The 19,376-nt window shown below is 49.5% G+C and overlaps 1 protein-coding gene across 8 annotated transcripts in view; it reads left to right on the top strand.

The window, feature by feature from the left end:
- SMARCA4 (SWI/SNF related, matrix associated, actin dependent regulator of chromatin, subfamily a, member 4) overlaps nt 1-19,376 on the top strand; it is an 89,907-nt gene that overhangs the window by 34,348 nt on the left and 36,183 nt on the right. For all 8 annotated transcript variants that reach the window (XM_044948137.2, XM_044948140.2, XM_044948139.2 and 5 more), the window contains exons 14-21: nt 5,800-5,921; nt 7,224-7,374; nt 8,742-8,905; nt 13,171-13,237; nt 14,369-14,479; nt 16,443-16,685; nt 18,048-18,161; nt 18,728-18,835. In XM_044948137.2, coding sequence (XP_044804072.1) covers nt 5,800-5,921; nt 7,224-7,374; nt 8,742-8,905; nt 13,171-13,237; nt 14,369-14,479; nt 16,443-16,685; nt 18,048-18,161; nt 18,728-18,835 — 1,080 coding nt within the window. The remainder of the gene's footprint in view (nt 1-5,799; nt 5,922-7,223; nt 7,375-8,741; nt 8,906-13,170; nt 13,238-14,368; nt 14,480-16,442; nt 16,686-18,047; nt 18,162-18,727; nt 18,836-19,376) is intronic.

Here is a 19,376-nt window from a genome sequence, read left to right as displayed (position 1 = left end):
ACCTCAGCCTGAAATCAGCTTGGTGTTTATCTGTATCTTTCTTTTGATTTGTCCTGTCTTCACTCCCCTCCTTCTTACCTCTTCAGGTCACCTGGAATTTATTTTGTGTAGGAATTCAGATGGAGTCCCTTTCCCCCCCACTTCTAGTAGTATTAAGTCCCACAGACAGAGGAGCCTGGCAGACTACAGTCCATGGGTTGCAAAGAGTAGGGCATGACTTAACGACGAAACAACAGCAAAGTAGTATTAAGACAATGGGTATACTGTTGGTTCACTGCTTCCCCACTGACCTGTGATATTTTTAAAAAATTAATACATTGGGTTTTTATATCCACCAGTTTCTTTTTTTTTTGATTTTAAGAATTTACTTTTCTCGTTATTTTGTTTTATTTGTTTTTAAATATCGAGGCATAGATACATAGTTGATGTAGTATTTAAAATTCCTTTTAAAATTCTAATGATTTTTAGACTAATAATGTTTCATTGAAATTTTTTTAAACAACGTTTTGGAGATATAATTTGCATACTGTGAAAGGCACCCATAATAAGAGCACTCTTCAGTGATTTTCGTGAAGTAACAGTTGCACAGTCGTCACACTACCCAACGTTAGGGTGTCTTCACCACCCCAGAAAGCTTCATCTCACTGATTTACAGTTTTTCTTGCTATTTCCTCCAGCCCCAGGAAATCACTGGTCTGCTCTTCTCTATAGATTTGCCTTTTCCAGAGTTTCACATAAGTGGAATTATACAACATGTGGTATTTTTTGTCTGGCTTCTTTTATGTGGCATGTTTTTAAGTTTCACCTATGTTGTCTGTATGTCAAAAGTTTGTTCTACATTGCTAATTATTAGAGAAATGCAAACCAAAACTACAATAAGATACCACCTCACACTGATCAGAATGGCCATCATTAAAAAGTCTACAAATAACAAATGCTGGAGAAAGTGTGAAGAAAATATTTGCAATGAGAACATTATGGAGGTTCTTCAAAAAACTAAAATAGAGTTGCCATGTGATCAGAAATCCTACTCCTGGGCATATATTCAGATAAAACTATAATTCAAAAAGATACATGCACCTCTGTGTTTATAGCAGCATTATTTACAATAGCCAAGATATGGAAACAGCCTGAATGCCCGTCGAGAGGTAAATGGTTAAAGAAGATGTTAAAGATAATATACACAGTAAAGTATTAGTCATAAAGAAGAATGAAATAATACTATTTGCAGCAACATGGATGCACCTAAAGATTGTCATACTAGGCAAAGTAAGTCAGAGAATGACAAATACTACATGATATCATTTATACATTAAATCCAAAATATGTGAATGAACTTATCTACACAATAGAAACAGACATAGAAAACAGACTTGTGGCTGCCAGGGGGCAAGGGAGGAGGAAGGATTGGGAGTATGGGACAAGCAGATACAAACTGCTATTTATAGAATGGGTAAGCAGCAAGGTCCCACACACGGAGAACTGTATTTAATACCCTGTAATAAAGCATAATGGAAAAGAAAAAGAAGATATTCTCTGCTTTGAGGGTGTAGATTTAACCCTTATATGCATATTTCCAAACTTAACAAACTCAACTATCAAAATTTTTGATAAGATGTGTACATTTTACTCCTAGGTGATTTATACCTCAATTTAAAAATATTAAAAAGAAATAATGTGGAGAAGCCATTAATAAAAGTTAAGATCTTAAAAAAAATTTTTTTATTCCTGAGTCGTGTTCCTTTGCATGGATATACCACATTTTGTTTGTCGATTCACCAAATTGTGGGCATTTGTGTGTGTTCCATTTTCATTTCTCTTGGGTAAATACTTCGGAATGGCATTACTGGGTCATATGGTAAGTTTATGTTTAACTTTTTAAGCAATTAGCAAACCACTGCCTGAAGTGATTGTACCTTTTCACAGGTCCCCAGTTTCTCCGTGTCCTTATCAACACTTGGTATTATCTGTTCTTTACATTGTAGGCATCCTAGCGGGTATGTAATGGTATCTCTGGTTTTACTTTGCATTTTCCTAGTAAGTAGTGACGTTGAGCATCTTTTCAAATGTTTATGCACCATTCATATATCTTCTTTGGTGAAAATCTACTGAAATCTTTTGGTGATTTTTAATTGGGTTGTTTGTCATTTCATCATCGAGTTGTAGGAATTCTTCATACGTTCTTGATACCTGTCCTTAATCAGATATATAACTTGCAGATATCTTCTCCCAGTCTGTTTGCCTTTTTTCCCCTCAGTGTTGTCTTGAAATGTAAAAATGTTTCATTTTGATGGAATCTTTTTATTGATTTTTTTCTTTTATGAATTGTGCATTTGGTGGTATACTGAGAACTGTTTGAAATCATTAAGGTTTTTCTCTTATGTTTTCTTTTGGAAGTTTTATATTTAAGCTCTTACATTTAGGGTCATAGTTGAGTTGATTTCTGTGTGATCTGAAGGTCTAAGGGTTTCTTTGTATATGGATATCCACCTTACCCAGCACCATTTGATGAATAGGCTATTTTCCCCCATTGAATAGCCTCGGCAGCTTTGTGGGAAATTAGTTAGAATAAGGGTTTGTTTCTGATTCAGTGTTTTTCTGTTGATCTGATTATGTTTATCTTTGTGTCACTGCCACACTATCTTGATTATTGTAGCTTATAATAAGTTTTACAATCAGGTAGTGTTAGTCCTTCAACTTTTTTGCTGTATTTACTATTCCAGAGCCTTCACATCCCCATGTACACATTAGGATCAGCTCATCAATTACTACAGAAAGGCTTGCTGGGATTTTTTTGGGGGGATTGTGTTGAGTCTAGATCAGTTTTGGGAGAATCACGTTTAATAGTACTTACTCTTCCAATCCATGAACATGAACTGTTTCTCCATTTATTTTGATAATCTTTAATTTCTTCTAGTATTGTTTCGTAGTTTTCAGAGTACAGTTTTTGTTTTTTTGTTGTTAAATTTATTCTTAATTATTTTATCCCTTTTATGCTACTATAAATAGAATTGTTTTCTTAATTTTATTTTTGAATATTTTGTAGCTTTTCTGTGGAAATAACATGGAAAAAATTTTTTTATGTTGATCTTATGTTCTGGGAACTTGCTAAACTCATATTGGTAATTCCAGTAAGGTTTTTTTGTTTGTTTGATTCCTTGGATTTTCACAAACAAGGTCATGTCATTTCTTGGATTTTCACAAACAAGATCATGTCATTTCTTGGATTTTCACAAACAAGATCGTGTCATTCATAAATAACCATGACTTCTTCCTTTCCCATCTGTGTGCCTTAATTTTTAATCTCTTTTTCTTGCCTTGTTGCACTGGCTAGATCCTCCAGTAAAATGTTGAATAGACGCATCCAGAGCAGGTATCATTGGCTTGTTTTTTATGTTAAGTTTGAGGCAGTTACTCTGTCACTGTTTAGTGTTAGCTGTAAACTTTTCGTGGGTATCTTTTAACAAGATGAGTAAATCATGTTCACATCACACTCTCTTCCTTTTTTGCTTATTTTACAATGAATGTTTGTTGTTGTTTAGTCGCTAAGTCATGTCTGACTCTTTTGCGACCCCATAAACGGTAGCCTGCCAGGCTTCTCTGTCTATGGGATTTCCCAGGCAAAAATCCTGGAGTGGGTTGCTGTTTCCTTTTCCAGGGGATCTTCCCAACCCAGGGATGGAACCTGGGTCTCCTGCATTGTAGGCGGGTTCTTTACCTCTGAGCCACCAGGGAAGCCCAGGGAATGTTTAGTGGAAGGCTGTATTAGCCACTCTGGGTTCTGACTTCCACCCTTGTGGGTTCCTTTTTGGTGTTTTTATTTGTTTAGTAAATTATCTAGGCTGAATCTGTGGGATGTTCCCCCAGGGAATGTGCTGTCTATGGTGTCTGATCAGTTTATTGTTTTGCTTTTTTTCTCATTTTCATTTTTAATCCTGGCCCTCTAGGAATGGGTTGTATTTCTTCATAACTTAGCAGTCACCTCCAACACCTTGACCCAGTAAAGACTGTGTCTCCTGCCAATAGATCTGTGTATGTAGAAGAGCATGTTCCGGGTCTGGGTCATTTTCAAGCCTACCCTGGCTTTTACTTTCCGCCAGGCCCTGTTTCATTTCCTTTGCGCATGTGCAGAGCCCTCAGCTGGTAATCTGCTCTCCCTACGCGTGGCTGAGGTCCTCAGCTCCACTGACTGCTGCTGGCCCGAGCATCGCCCACTGCTGTAAAACAGCTGAGTCCCCCCTCAGCCTCAGTTGCCAGGCCTCATGGCCTGCCTACCCTGACAGCTTACACGTCAGGATGGGAGAGGGGAAAACACCCACAAGTAAAATCTCTACAAACTCCCACCCTCTACTTACTCAAAGCTCTGCAGTTTTTTTAAGTATTAGTGCCTCTCAGACTCCAGTTCTCTGGAATGGTTCCTGGTGCTACTTTTGTCCAGCTGTCATGTCACTTTTTAAGGTAAAATTTGCTGATCCCCTTTAATTGAAATCAGCCAGGCTTCCCATTCCTATTTAATTCCTGGTAATATCAGCTTGGAAAGTCTTACAGTTTAGATTTTTGGGGCCAAAGTGTGTGTGCTATCATCACGTGTTCATTATTCCCAGTAATCTGTAAGATTATTTTGCTTTCTCCAAGGGAAATTTCATTGGAGTTTGGAATAATTTAACAGGTTAATAAACAGATACTTTCTTTTTTTTTTTAGTTTTATAGCAGTTCCATTGTACATACACATTTTGTGTGATTTAAACAGGAATACAAGGATAGTTTAATGTTAAGGAATGCATTTGTGTGTATTTTATCAATATGTCATACAGAATCCCCTTTATTATCTGCTAAGTTAATGTTGAAATATCCTTTTAATGAAACATAATACTTAAATAGTAAGTCCCCTACATACAAATGAGTTCCATTTCGAGAGTGCGTTCGTAAGTCCAACAGTTCGCATAGGTAGCCAACTAACACAGTTTACCTATATAGTACCGTACGGTAACGGGTTTATGATACTTTTCACTCAAAGAATACATAAAACAATCATGAACTATAAAGAAAACATTTTCACTTATAGTATGGTACCTTGAAAAGTATAATAGTACAGGTCAGTAGCTGACACTCAGGGGTGGGCATCTAGTGAACAGGCAAGAAGAGTTTACGGACTGGAGGAGGGAGAGGAGGCGGGAGATGGCAGAGCTGGAGGATCGTCAGCAGTAGGAGACGGAGGGCAGGCTGCTTTGTCATTCACACCTGACGTTGATGGAATGCATGTTCACATCTTTGAAAGTTGTCAACTTGAAGGTTCATATGTAGGGAACTTACTGTACTCAAATTTATAGAAAACCTCTTAGTAAACTACGGTACCTGTTACCACGAGTCTTATTTGACATGTTTTACAGACACTTGGGCTGTGTCAGTAAAACCAAAAGAAAATAAAGACCAGCAAATACTGAAGGTTGCCTATGAATATTTAATACCTAGAAAATCCAAGAGAGTTGAAAAGCTGTTTTAGTAGCATACATTATGTAAGAAGAGCTGGGTGCAAATAGAATCTACTAGCAGCAACTGAAGTACAGAAATATCCTGAGATATCCTTAAAAAGAAGTGTCTGGACTCTGCTGTGAAAACTAAAAATCATGTACTGAGCAGCTAAAAGAAGATGCACGTGAAAAGCATGACATGTTTTGGGATGGGCAGGAGGAAGGCGTGTGGGTTGTAAAACCATCCCTAGTTTCTGGGCTTCTCCCTTGGGCGCCCCAGGCCCGTCCCTGTGGTGACCCGGGGAGACACGGACCTGTCTCTTGGCAGGAGGAGGAGGAGGAGCAGCCGCAGCCCGCGCAGCCCCCGACCCTGCCCGTGGAGGAGAAGAAGAAGATTCCAGATCCCGACAGCGACGATGTCTCCGAGGTGGATGCTCGGCACATCATTGAGTAAGGATTCTCGCTGCCCGCTCCCACTCTGCGAGCTCCCTGCATGGGAGCACGAGCTGGCAGCCATTGCTGGACCACATAGGTCAAATGGACTGAACTTCAGATGTCTCTGATTTTCATAGGATGTGATGACAGTCCATCCATTCACATGGTTCGTCTTGTGTGTAGGAGATGGTGGGGTTTACCACGAAAGATTTACCATGCTTGCGCTCCAGCTCAGCCCTCCCCCTCTCCTCCCTGGGAGAAATTGGTTCCTCCGCGTGTGTCTTCCACACATACCCTGTGCTTTTTTTTCCCCTTTTCATTTCTGGGACACTCTTCTGCCCCTTGCTCCCGTGTCTGTGTACACACAGCATCTCACTCTGTTCCACATCTGGCCGCGTGGTGTCCCTGCCATGGTCTTGTACTGTGGCCTTTGTCTAGTGGTGGTCATTTAGGTTATTTTTCATCCTTTGCCCTTGAAAACAGTTAAAATTATTATACCAGTTTCCTGGTGGCTTACAGTACAGAGTTAGTGGATACTCTTAGAGGATTGAGAATGATATGTATTATATACACTTCAGGCATGGAGGGGAACCACTAGAACAAACATACAATCTTTTTAATCTATTAGAAAAACCCTCTAAGCCTCCAGGCCGCAAACCAGTACCTCTGTCAGATCAGCGGCAGCATTAGATTAGCAATAATGTGCTCAATAATATGTAAAGTACTTGAATCGTGGTGAAACCACCCCACTGCACTCCCTGGCCTGTGGAAAAACTGTCTTCCATGATACCAGTCCCTGGTGCCAAAAAGTTTGGAAACCACTGCTCTAAGCTAAGAAAACCCAGCTTAACTGGGCAAATGGGTAGGGTGATACAAGGACAGAAACATAGCGTAAAGCAGTATGCTGGAAATCGGGTCACCTGTATCTGTCACATTAATAAAATGTGAGTAGTTTAATGTCATTTTTTTAAAGAATTCCAGATTGGATCACAAAACCTCCAGTGTATAAATGATTCAAGTTTGCAAGGCTGTCAAGTGTACATTTTCCCTTGAACTCTCAGTAGAGAGGGTGGGCCATGCAACCAGCCTCCAGCAGAAAGTAACGCTGCTTCCCAGGCGCCCCCTCAGCACCCAGAAATCCAGTATTGGCCCCTAGGTTAGTGTCTACTGGCTTGCCTGTCCTCAGACTTTGTGGCTGCTCTTGGGCTCATCTTGTGGCTCAGGCCGTAAAAGCTGCTCCGCAGAGGCTTGTGTCAGAAGCATGTTGTCCCAAGTAAGAGTGTTTGTCTTCTCATGGCCCTTCCGTTTTCCTCCCAGGAATGCCAAGCAAGATGTGGATGATGAGTACGGCGTGTCTCAGGCCCTCGCTCGTGGCCTGCAGTCCTATTATGCTGTGGCCCACGCCGTTACCGAGCGGGTGGACAAGCAGTCGGCGCTTATGGTCAATGGCGTGCTCAAGCAGTACCAGGTAGGTTGGATGGGGCCGAGTCCGCACGGCAGTCCTGACAAAGGGGTTGAAATGAAATGGTGCAATCAGTCTGTCCTGTGTGCTTGGTTTGTGCCTGGCAGAACAGGAGCACTGACAGGCTTTTAGCATCTGAATTCCCCCAACAGCTTTGCAGTAGGCACTGTGATCCTCCAGGTTTCATGGGGAGTTTGAGGGATAAGTGAGGAGCAGATAGATACAGCAGTTTCTCAAAGTCAGTTGGTTCAGAGGGAGCTCAGCTCAGTGCTCTGTGATAACCTAGAGGGTGGGATGGGGAGGTGGGAAGGAGGTTCAAGAGGGAGGGAATATGAATATACTTATGACTGATTCATATTGTACAGCAAAACCAACACAAAATAGTAAGGCAGTTATTCTCCAATAAAGAAAAAAAAAATCACACGGTTTGGGAATGGCTGAGCCAGAATGGGACCCGGGTGTGGGGCCATGGGGGCTCTGCAGTGTGAGGCAGCGAGGAGGAGAGCCTAGCAGCTCTAGACTTAGTCCTTTCTTCTCAGAAATGCAGGCCTGTGAGGGTCACGTGGTCATGACTCTAAAGCTCTGTGTCAGGGCCTGGCCTGGAGCAGCCAAGAAAGGGAACTGCTCGTCACAGAAATTTCTTTTTCTGTGACTGTGGCCCCTCACCCCTGCTCATCTCAGCTCCCAGGAGACAGCTGGCATACCTCCAACCAAAGAATACGTTCCCTGTCTGCTGCTCGGTGTGCTGGTAACCCCTGAACCCTGCTTTTCCTTACAAGCACTCAGCACCTCTGCTGACATCAGGTTCCAAAGGTGAATCCTGTGACCAGTGGAAGTTTCCAGAGAGGCCTGTAAATCACAGAAATCAGAACATGGCCACGACTTACTTAATCTGTTAGGAAACTTGCCAGATTTTCCTTGAGGACAGTCTTCTAACGGCCTGTGGCAGAAAGCTTTGCAAGCTTTGGAAACCTTGACCTTCATCTTGAAATGCTGTCGAGGCAGTTAGTCATGTGGTGCACTCGTTACCCTGACGCCCCAAGGCTCCCCTGAATCCGGAGTCACACATTGAGGGCAGGCTGGTCCCAGTGGGCTGTGTGGCTTGGTAGTCGGCAGTGACAGAGACTTAACAGTTTAAACATGTGCCTGGGAAGGATGTTTCATACCTGGCTCTCATGAGCACAGCAGCCCTGTGATTCCAGAGAAAGGAGTGTGAGATGGGCCGAGTGGGATAGAAGAGAGTGAACAGAGCACGATGCCGAGTGAGCATGGCAGCGGGTGGTCCCTGGCTGGGCTGGAGGTTGGGAGTCTCCGAAGCGCAGGGAACCCTCTCGCCCCACCCGGGCCTCAGCTCTGGCCACTCGTCCTTGCAGATCAAAGGCTTGGAGTGGCTGGTGTCCCTGTACAACAACAACCTGAACGGCATTCTGGCTGACGAGATGGGCCTGGGCAAGACCATCCAGACCATCGCGCTCATCACATACCTCATGGAGCACAAGCGCATCAACGGGCCCTTCCTCATCATAGTGCCCCTCTCGTGAGTGCCGCCCGAGCTCAGACGCCCGTGTGTGAGGTTATCCGGGCCACCCTCATGAAGAACCACAGCCTGGGTGGCCTCACCATGGGCCCTGCTTCCCTGGAAGCCCAAGTCTGGGTCCAGGGTGTCCGCAGGCCTGGTTTCCCCCGAGGTCTCTCTCCTGACCTTGTGGATGGTGTCTTCTCCCTGAGTCTTTACTTCACCTTCCCTCTGCATGTCTGTACCCACATTTCCTGTTCTTATAAGGAAGTCATATAGGCTTGGATTAGGGCTCACCCTGAGGACCTCATTTTTATTCATTACCTTTTTTTTGTTTGTTTTCTAAGATTTATTTGCTTGGCTGAGTCCGGCCTTAGTTCGGCACACAGGATCTTTGTTGCAGCGTGCAGGCTTTTTGCTGTGGTTCACGGCCCCAGTAGTGGGGGCACACGGGCTTCTCTCTCGTGCTCCCAGGCGCTAGAGCACAGGCTTAATAGTTGTGGCGCACAGGTCTAGCTGTTCCGCGGGGTGTGGGATTCTCCTGGATCAAGGATCAAACCCGAGTCTCCTGCATTGGCCCGCGGACTCCCTGCCACTGAGCCACCAGGGAAGCCCTGCATCGGGCTGTAGTTGTGGCTCGCTGGCTCAGTAGTTGTGGTGCTCGAGCTTAGCTGTCCTGCAGCATGTGGGATCTTAGTTCCCCAAGCAGGGATCAAACCCGCATTCCCTGCCTCAAAAGGTGGATTCTTAACCACTGGACCACCAGGGAAGTCCCTTCTTTACTTCTTTTAAAGACCCTATTTCCAAACATAGCTGGGCTCTGGGTATGAAGATGTCAGCATGTGAATTCTAGGGGGTCACACCCAGTGCACGGCTGCCTGCCTCTGGGTTCAAGGCACAGGGTAGAGGAAGGGCAGGTTCTGGGGTGCCTGCCCATATGGTCCCTGTTGGGGCGATTCTCACAGGCTGTCTTTGGTGTCCTCTTCAAGTCTTAGAACCAACAGATTCCGCTTCAGGTTGTCACAGGAGTCAGATAACTGCCCACTAGAACGTGGAGTTTTGGTGTGTGTTCAGGTGCTGTTTCCGCTTCCTGCTAGGGCTCTGTGCTCTGTCGGTTGCGTCCCAGCCCAGTCCAGGCACCACAGGTGCTGAGCTGTGGTGTCTGGTACCTGAATGGCGTCCTGCAGAAGCTCTCACTTGCAATCTCTTGGTGGTACCGGCCTCTTCCTCCCCACAGACACCCTTCTGGGGCCAAGATTCCTTAGCCACTCTGGGGCTGCCTCTTCCTAGCTCTGCATATGACACACGATGGTTCTGCCTGCAGGGTTTTTCTAGAAATCCTGGGACTGGCTGTCCTTGACCTGGTTCCAGTCACATGCTAGGCGGCAGTCCAGCTGTGGGCCCAGGGGATGGCCTGTTCTGATGTGGCCAGGCCTGAGTGTGTGCACTTGGCCTGGCTCAGAAGGGGAAGCCCTTGCCTTCGGCCCAGTGTGCAGTAGGGGCCACGTCAGCTGTCGAGGCGGGTGATGGGAAACCATGTCCTCATCCCCCAGCCCATGGGAACATACTTTCCTGCCTGGAAGATGGGCAGGCCTCCAGAGGCCATGCACCCGTGGCTGGGGGGCCTCAGGAGCCTCTACAGTTTACTGGGAGATGTTGATTTCCCCTTTTGCTTTCTCTGGCTCATGGTGGTGTAAATCTGGCTGCCTTGGGGGGAATAGATCTTCATAGAGAGGGAGTTGCTTCTAGAAGCGGCAGGAGGTCCTGGGCCTGCAGCTGGCCTTGCTGCGTCCTCCCTTGGGTCGGCCCAACTTCTTGTCAGTGCCCGCGGCCCTCGCCTGTGTACTGTCCACAGCCCTCCAAGGGCTCCTGTCCCCTCCCTTCTGTTTAAGTGGGACACCAGAATAGCTCTGTGTCCAGCGTGCTATGCTACAGACTGGGTTTGTTTTTTTTTTTTTTTTCCCTTGGCTGCACCTTGCCGTTTTCCAGATCTTAGATGAGAAAGGGGATAGTCATAGAGCTTCTCAATACCCTCAGCAATGAGAGCACAGAGTCCTAACCACTGGACTGCCAGGGAGGTCCCATGGTTTGTCTCTTTTTTGAACATATGTTTCTTTAAACTTTATTTTGTATAGGAGTATAGCTGATTAGCAATGTTGTGACGATTTCAGGTGGACAGCAAAGGCGCTGAGCATATGACAAGCTATTCAGCATCACTAATAGAGAAATGCACGTCAAAACTACAATGAGATACCAGTTGTTAATTTTCATTTTTAAAATTTTTTAAGGCTTAAAAACAACTGCAAAAGCAGCTTAAAAAGTTCCTGCACACCTTTTAGCTGGCCTCCCAGAGCTCACATCACCTTAGGACGGTTTTAACACCAGGCTAGTAACAACGTGGTGATAAATCATCACTGTTAGTGACTCCAGAGACACAGTTCAGATGTTGTCAGTTTCCCCATTGAAGACCTTTTTCTGGTTCACGGTCCCTCCCCTGCCTCTTGTTGTCGTGTGTTGTGATGTCTCTGTGACAGCTGCCCAGCTCGGCTTTGTTCTTCTTGATCTTGGTGAGCCTGAATCCCGGGCAGGTGTTTGGTAGACCATCCCTCCTTAGACAGGGCTCATGTGATGTGTCCTTCTTTCTGGAATTCCGGCAAGAACCTCCAGGAGGGGCTCTTGTGCCCTTCCTGAGGCTTTACATCAGAGGGCACAAGCCCAGGGCTCCACAACAGGAGAGCGTCACTTTGGTCTGCCCTTTTATCTTTCTGCCGGATGGTGCAGCACGAGGGATCTTAGTTCCCCGACCAAGGCTCGAACCCTCGCCCCCTGCAGTGGAAGCATGGAGTCATAACTGCTGGACCACCAGGGAAGTCCCGAGTTGTTCTCTTCCTGTGTGGTACCTGCTGGTTTCCCCATGCAAACGTAAGAGTTTTCCTTTGTGATTTATAAGTATCCCGCGGGAAGATTCTGAGAAACTGTGACTGTTGCATTTCTCAGCATACTCTTCTCTGTAGTTTCAACATCTATCAGAAACTCTCGCCTGAAACGATGATCCCCCTGGAAGGTGCCCAGGCAAGGTTTTCTCTTTCCAGCGTTCCTTCCGCACTCTTGGAATCTACTGCAAAGGAAAGCTGTCTCTTCTCCCCCGTGTAGTAGTTTAATGGTTTAGTTCTTCATAGCAGCATAGGCTCATGGAGCCTATCATTAGCGATTTTGCTGAAGAAGGAAAGTGAAAGTGAAGTCGCTCAGTCGCGTCCGACTCTTTGCGACCCCATGGACTGCAGCCTACCAGGCTCCTCTGTCCATGGGATTTTCCAGGGAAGACGACTGTGTCCTTTCAGCACGTCCCCACCATTGCCTTGTGATGGTTTGTTTCCTGTCGAATAGCATCCGCTTTATAGAAAAGTTGGAAGGATGGTACCCAGAGCTCCTGGTCCCTTCCTCTGGATCCCCCTGTGGCTGATCACATCTTTTTTGCTTGTGTGTTTGTGACTGGGCATTGAACCCGTGCCCCTCTGCACTGGAAGTGCAGTCTTAATCAGCGCACCACCGAGGAAGTTGCTGTGGTTGATCACATTTCACGTGACCCTGTTACGTTTGTCACAAGTGAGGAATCCCCACTGGCCCATTATATATAGAGAGAGAAAGTGTGACTGAACACATTACCTTATGTAAAGTTTATGCAGATTTTACTAGTCTCGCCCTGACTTCTGTCTTCAGCCTCAGGAGCCCATGTGGCATTTACCCTTCGTGTGTCCTCAGGCCTCTTCTGGTCTGTGACTGTTCCTCAGACTTTGCGTAACTTTAGTGACTTTGATGGTTTTGTGGAGATTGGTCAGGTGTTTCATAGGAGGTACTTCAACCTGGGTCTCTTTGGTGATTTTCTCATCCTTAGATGGGATGATGGGTTTTGGGAACAAAGATCAGAAGTGAAGCCCGCCTCTCAACTCATCATGGGGCAGTTACTGTCAACGTGACACTTCACGCTGGTGGTTGACCTTGATCACCTGGCTGAGGTAGTGTGTGTGGCAGGTGTCTCCACTGTGAAGTACTTTTTCTTCCCCTTTCCATACTGTATTCTGGGAAAAATACTCAATTTAGCCCACACATAATAGGTGGGCAGTTAAGTGCTACCTCTTAAAGGGGAAATCACTATACAAATTATTGGAAGTTCACCCTGCCAGGATCACGGCCACGTCAGCCTTTACGTCCTCATGGACATCAGTGTGGACAGTGAGTGGCTGATGCCAGAGCTGGTACCTGACTTTCTTCCTTGTTTCCCCCAGAACCCTCTCCAACTGGGCCTACGAATTTGACAAGTGGGCCCCCTCCGTGGTGAAGGTGTCCTACAAGGTACGTGCCACCTGAGGAGGTGGGCGTGGGCAGGGTGGGGTGGGTAGGGGATCCGTGTGGTGAAGAGGGATGTCGACCTGCATTAACGACAGGACGCACGTGTGCCTGCCTTCTTAGGTCAGCCATGTGGGGGCTTGGGTCATTTCATTTCGAGGAGGGGTGCTTTTCCTAAGTTCTGGACTCAGTGTGTGGACTGTGCTGGTGTGAATGCACTCACCTGAAGTTTGTTACGCCAGCTGACCTCCAGACCTGTCCACATAGGCAGACTCAGTGAGTGTCGCACAGCTGCTGCTGTGTGATGGGCTGCTCCCTGTCCTCACCATCTCTAGACCAGTTCACCTGTGCACTGGGGCTGAGAGTGCCTCCTGTCCTTGTTGGGGGCGGGGCGGGGCGGGGGGCCTCACGCAGCGACTCGGTGGCAGAGCTCAGTCATGCCCTTGGCACAGGGCTCCTGGGTCCAGGCTCACCACTCTGCCATGGAGCTCTCAGCCCTGTGATGGGAAGAAGCGGGTCCTGGCAGAGATGACAGCATGTGCAGGGAGAAATTGGTGCATTTGAGAAACTAAATGTTGTCCTGCTGCCAAGGGCTTTTGGGAACGAAGCAACTTATACTCTAGTTTAAAAAAAAAAAATTCAAGAGGAAAAAGAGCTTCTGGGAATGAGTGCAGCTCAGTCTGTCAGGAACAGTGAGCTTGAAACGGGGAACCAGACAGATTTGCTAACCAGGGAGAAGCTGGAGCTGCCAATAGGGAATGGTCACCGTGGACTGAACCTGTGTGGGAGACACGGTGGCCTGAGTGGGGACCCAGGAGGAGGCAGACATGGGAAGCGGAGCTGGTTGCCCACCAGGAATGGGGCAGGTGGAGGTGCAGGCTGCAAGCCACCCAGGGCCTGCATGCCTCTCTGCTCTCTGCTCCCTGCACGAGGCCCTCTGCATGGAGGGTGGAGTCAGGGACGGGGAGCAGTCTGGGGGTGGAGTCCAGGGAGGGACATCCGCTTGGGGGCCAAGCTGGGGAGAGCAGCAGTCTGGGGTGGAGTCGGGAGAGGGCCAGCAGCCTTTGCCAGTTCTCAGCCTTACCAGGGCCCCAGAACTTGGGGGGCTGAGGTGTGTGCGTCTTCTCTCCCTCACAGGGCTCCCCAGCAGCCAGACGTGCTTTCGTCCCTCAGCTCCGCAGCGGAAAGTTCAACGTCTTGCTGACGACATACGAGTACATCATTAAGGACAAGCACATCCTTGCAAAGGTAGCGTGTTCACCTGTAAAACAAGGCAGCTCGTCCCATCACGTGCTGTCTGGGTGCCTGTGATCCTGCCCAGGCTGGTCATGCATGGGTCATGCTTCTCATCTTCTCAGACCCCCCACAAGTCATTGCTCAGTGATCCCCTGCATATGCATAAGGACAGCTGCTCTGTGGGTGTGAAAGGCCTCAATCAAGGTGGCTTGGGGTTTGCTTCTCTGACTGTGTGTTCCCTGGCTTGCCCTGGATCACGTCCAGAGACTGGCACCATCTACATAGCACGTGGACCAGCTTCTCTTGGGGCTCCTGCCCAAAGAGCCTGGTCATCTGCGATGCCTCCCAGCCTTCCTGTCCTGCCTGCCGTGTCCCTCACAGGGCCATGTTGAGGCCCTCCTCCATCTCCACCTGTCTCTAGAGGCCTCAGACCTGCCTCCCTGGTGGCTGTGTCTTCGCACCGCAGCCTACAGGAAAGCAGCCCGTGAAGCAGGCGGGGTCCAGCCTTCAAGGCAGTGTGCTCTGAGGTCCTGTGTGTCCCATCGTCCTTGAGCCACTGAGCTGGTGTGTTTAGTGGGTGCCGTGCGGCTGGGCAGCCTCTTAGCTGACTCAGTTGTGAAGGTGGCTATAGTTGGGCCACCAATGAGTTACCAAGAATAATACTATGACCCAGCTGTAAGACAGGCACAGTCCTTTGTGTCCAGAAAGCTCTTTTCCTGGGGTGGGGAGGGGTTGGGCTGCCATATCTGGCCTCGCTGACCGTATGGGGAGGAAGTCCAGGGCTAGAGCGCTTTACACGTTAACCCCCACCTGTGGGGCATGTTCATACTGATGACATTTGGTGCTTGATATGCATCTCTGAGCTACAGGTAAGGACACTGAGGCCCAGCCTGCTTATCCTAGGGCTTGTGCTGCGGGTCACCCTTCTGACCCAGGACAGAGCCAGGCCCATCCCAGACACGAGAACAGGGCTCTGAAAATCCTGTGTCTGACAGTGGCTTTAATCAGTGTAAACCTCCCACCATGGGGGTTACTTGTGGGAAAGGGCTGCTGCCCCCCGCCCCAGTCAGTCCTGTCCTTTTCCTCTGGGACACCTGATGTGCAGAGCCTCAGCTGGGCCGTGCTTGGTCCCCAGGACCTAGATGCCAAGGCCCGAGTGGCTCTGAAGGGCATCACAATTGCATGTAAACGGGAGTTTATACCTGCAGCCCCTGCCTAACCAACCTAACTCCCTGTTAGAATTGGCGTCTAGCCTGTGTCCATTGGCCAGCGACCACTGATAGGCTCTGGGGTACAGGCGGCGCCCCCACAGCAGAGTATGCCCCCAGCTGTGCCTCCCTGCCTCTGAGCCACCACCTGCTGACTGGAAATGTTTAGTCGCTCAGTCATGTCCGACCCCCATGGACTGTAGCCCGCCAGGCTCCTCTGTCCATGGGATGTCCCAGGCAAGAACACTGGAGTGGGGTGCCATTTCCTCAACTCTGGGGGATCTTCCCAATCCAGGGATTGAACCTGTGTCTCCTGCATTACAGGCAGAGCGTTTACTATCTGAGCCACCAGGGAAGCCAGATTGAAACGTACCTGTTACCAAACCATGTCCTCTCTTGACCCTACCCCAAGGACCTGTGATCAGCAGGCTGTGTATTATTTAGGGTTTTGTTTTCTCTATGCCAGATACTTGGCGTATGTAGTTTTCTTGGAAAACCAGAGTTCTTTTCTGGACTTAGCTTTGCTCACCTAACAGCAGCTCCCAGCCGTCGCCCTGTCCACGTGTCCGCCCTCCCCACGTGCCACGGAGCTGCAGTATGCGTCTGCCCCTCGGGGCGTGGCCCCTCCTCTGATGCTGTTGAGCTCATGTTCCCCACCCTGCTGGGCCGAGCTGCCCAGAGCCTTCATGCCTGACAGCAGTGAGCTGCTCACCCAGGAGACAGCCCCACCGCCTGTCCTCCCCTGACCACCCGCTCTCGGCCCGCAGATCCGCTGGAAGTACATGATCGTGGACGAAGGCCACCGCATGAAGAACCACCACTGCAAGCTGACGCAGGTGCTCAACACGCACTACGTGGCGCCCCGCCGCCTGCTGCTGACGGGCACACCGCTGCAGAACAAGCTGCCCGAGCTCTGGGCGCTGCTCAACTTCCTGCTGCCCACCATCTTCAAGAGCTGCAGCACCTTCGAGCAGTGGTTCAACGCGCCCTTCGCCATGACCGGGGAGAAGGTGGGCAAGTGGCCAGCCACGTGGTGGAAGGGGGCGGGGCGGGGAGCCATGCTCTTTGGCCACAAGCAGCTCCAAGGACTGTCCGAGCTGACAGTCCTGGCCCAGCCGGCTTCCCCAGGTGGTTGTGGATTGAGTGCCCACCGCAACCAGCCTGGCCACATACATGGCAACCCTGCCACCAGAGAAGGGAAGAGAAATTTCAGGGGATCCTTGGGGCTTCCCTGACCCTGTGCCCCAGGCATAGAAGAGGACATGACACAGCAGGGCCTGAGGTGTGAAGGCGCAGCTGGAGGGCTTGAGGGGAATTTAATTCTCACCCTGAGGGCAATGGGTGGCTCTGGTCGTTTCAGTGAAGAGAGTGGTCAGATCCTGCCCCTTTTGTTTTTAAAGAAAATAAAAAGCTGTGGGCTGTGGCTTGTATCTCTCACATCTGTCTGGCTATGGGTGGAGTTAGTAGTCTGCTTGTGGGCCAGTTGTTTTCTGTTGAAGGAGGTTGACGGCCTGAGCTTTGTACTGAGGAGGTGGGCTCGACTGCAGGGTGGACAAAGAGCCCCCTCGCCCGGCAGCCACATCCAGCCCACTGGTCCCCAGTTAGGAGATTCTCCTCGGGTCTGGGACAGTTGGGACCACCACGCTCTTACAGGGGGACCTCTGCATCGTCCCTGGGGTCCGCCCTCCTTGGCACTGGCTGAGGCAGAAGCCCTCCTAGAGGAGAAACTGAGGCCCTTTTAAGGCTCTCATGATTAAAACAAGCCCCCTGTTTTCAGACTTCTAGGACTCCCACCCCAAGAGCAAGGGAACAAATGCCATGGTTTCACCTATTTTCAAGTTGAGTAAAAGCTTCACTTAAAGGGTCCTAAAGAAAAAAATTCAAATGTTGTCTTATTATTCACTTAAAAACTGTTTTAATTCAAATTTTGGTCAGAGTAGCAGGCCCACAGGAGAGCAGCCTTTCTATCTGTCTCTCCCACGGAGGCTGAAATGAGAGGGTATTGGGGCTCCCAGTAGAGCACCCCCAGTTGGCACCATGCGCTCTGTCCATGTTACCCCCGCTGTGCTGGCCAGGTTCCCTTTGGACATGGTCTCAGGATTCCAGACACATGAGTTTTTACTCTTGGGGAGGCCACTCAGTGTGATGCCGTGTTTCTTGGTGCCCTGGGGGCTTCGCTTCCGTGTCCCTGGACTTCCATGGAAGGTCTCAGGTCCCTGCAGTTTTCCACAGGAAGAGGGTGCCCCGCCGAGCTCTCGTAAAGCATAGTGCTGCCTGGAAAGGGGGTGCAGGGCGACACCAGGTGGCCCTACCCACGCGTCGCTGCTCCCCTGGAGGTAACACTTGGCTTGCATGTCTCGTTGTGGTGCCAGGTGGACCTGAACGAGGAGGAAACCATCCTCATCATCCGCCGTCTCCACAAAGTGCTGCGGCCCTTCCTGCTCCGGCGGCTCAAGAAGGAAGTGGAGGCTCAGTTGCCTGAAAAGGTGCTGTGTTTACTTTGAGTGGAGGGAGCCCTAATGCAGCATTCAGCATTGTGTGGGGGTCGCCCCAGGGTGGGGGTCCCAGTTGGGCAGCTCTCTAGAGTCCCCCAGCCTGGCCCTGTCTTGCTCAGCATTCAGGAGTCAGTCTTGCCTGGGGATGGCTGCTCACCTGCATGGGTCTCTGAAAGTGCAAGGCAGATGTGCTAGGGGCCAGCTAAGTCCCATCTGCTGGCCCGTAGCGGCCCCTCCCCTCTCCCTGAGGGGGCTTTGGGTCCCCAACAGTCACCCCTCATGTCACTCTTGCTCTTTGTTCCTGGGCTGGCTGAGGGGAGGCCTTTGAAAGAAAGCTGTGTTGCCCCTCTGGCCCAGGAAGCCCCACACTTCTAGCCCCGTGCATATACTGCAGCTCGGCTTCACTCATGCCCTGGGTGTGGGGGCTCTTCACCATCACCCTCGTGTGCCACGATCAGAGGCTAGGGCCCAGGATGCCCAAGAGGCTGGGAGGTCAGAGTCGGGCCCAGGCTGGGCTCTGGGGCCTGGGCTCGGCTGACAGCGGCGTGTGCCCACAGGTGGAGTACGTCATCAAGTGTGACATGTCGGCCCTGCAGCGTGTGCTCTATCGGCACATGCAGGCCAAGGGGGTACTGCTGACCGACGGCTCCGAGAAGGACAAGAAGGTTGGCCTGGGCCCCTGTCCCACCTGGGTATCCATGGCAGGCGGGCGGGTGGGCGGCCTGGGAGCAGCTGAGTGCGTGGGAACCAGCAGACTCTCTCCTCCCGGGAGGTGATTTTTGTGACCAAGGCCCCATCTGGTTGTGATCCTGAGGGCGCTGACCGGCCCTGGTTTAGATCATAGCTGGTGTGGTTCGGTCCAGTCTTTAAGGCTAAGGGAGCAGGGGCTGAGGGCCTGTTTTCAGGGGGGCCTGAGCCTCCCAGTCAGCAGTCCAGGGTCCTCTGTTGTGAAGTGCTGGCTCCTGTGGGCGCATCCGTTAGCAGTGAGGATCCAGCACGGACCATAGCAGTTAGAACATTCAGGCGCATCCCATCTTCCCGACAAGCCACGGCCACTGGCTCCCTTTTCCTTGTCATTACGTGAACTTGGGGTGATGTTCATTTATAATGGAGAGGAGTCGGGGCTAGGTGGGCTGCTACCTCCTGGGCCTCTCTGAGGCCCCGGGCCTACCCTAACAACTCTCTTCTCACCAGGACTGAAATCAT

This window comes from Bubalus bubalis, chromosome 9 (assembly GCF_019923935.1).
Source record: "Bubalus bubalis isolate 160015118507 breed Murrah chromosome 9, NDDB_SH_1, whole genome shotgun sequence".
NCBI classification, from domain to species: Eukaryota; Metazoa; Chordata; class Mammalia; order Artiodactyla; family Bovidae; genus Bubalus; species Bubalus bubalis.
Note: the sequence above shows the minus strand (reverse complement) of the source record. Positions and strands in the feature narration are given on the sequence as shown.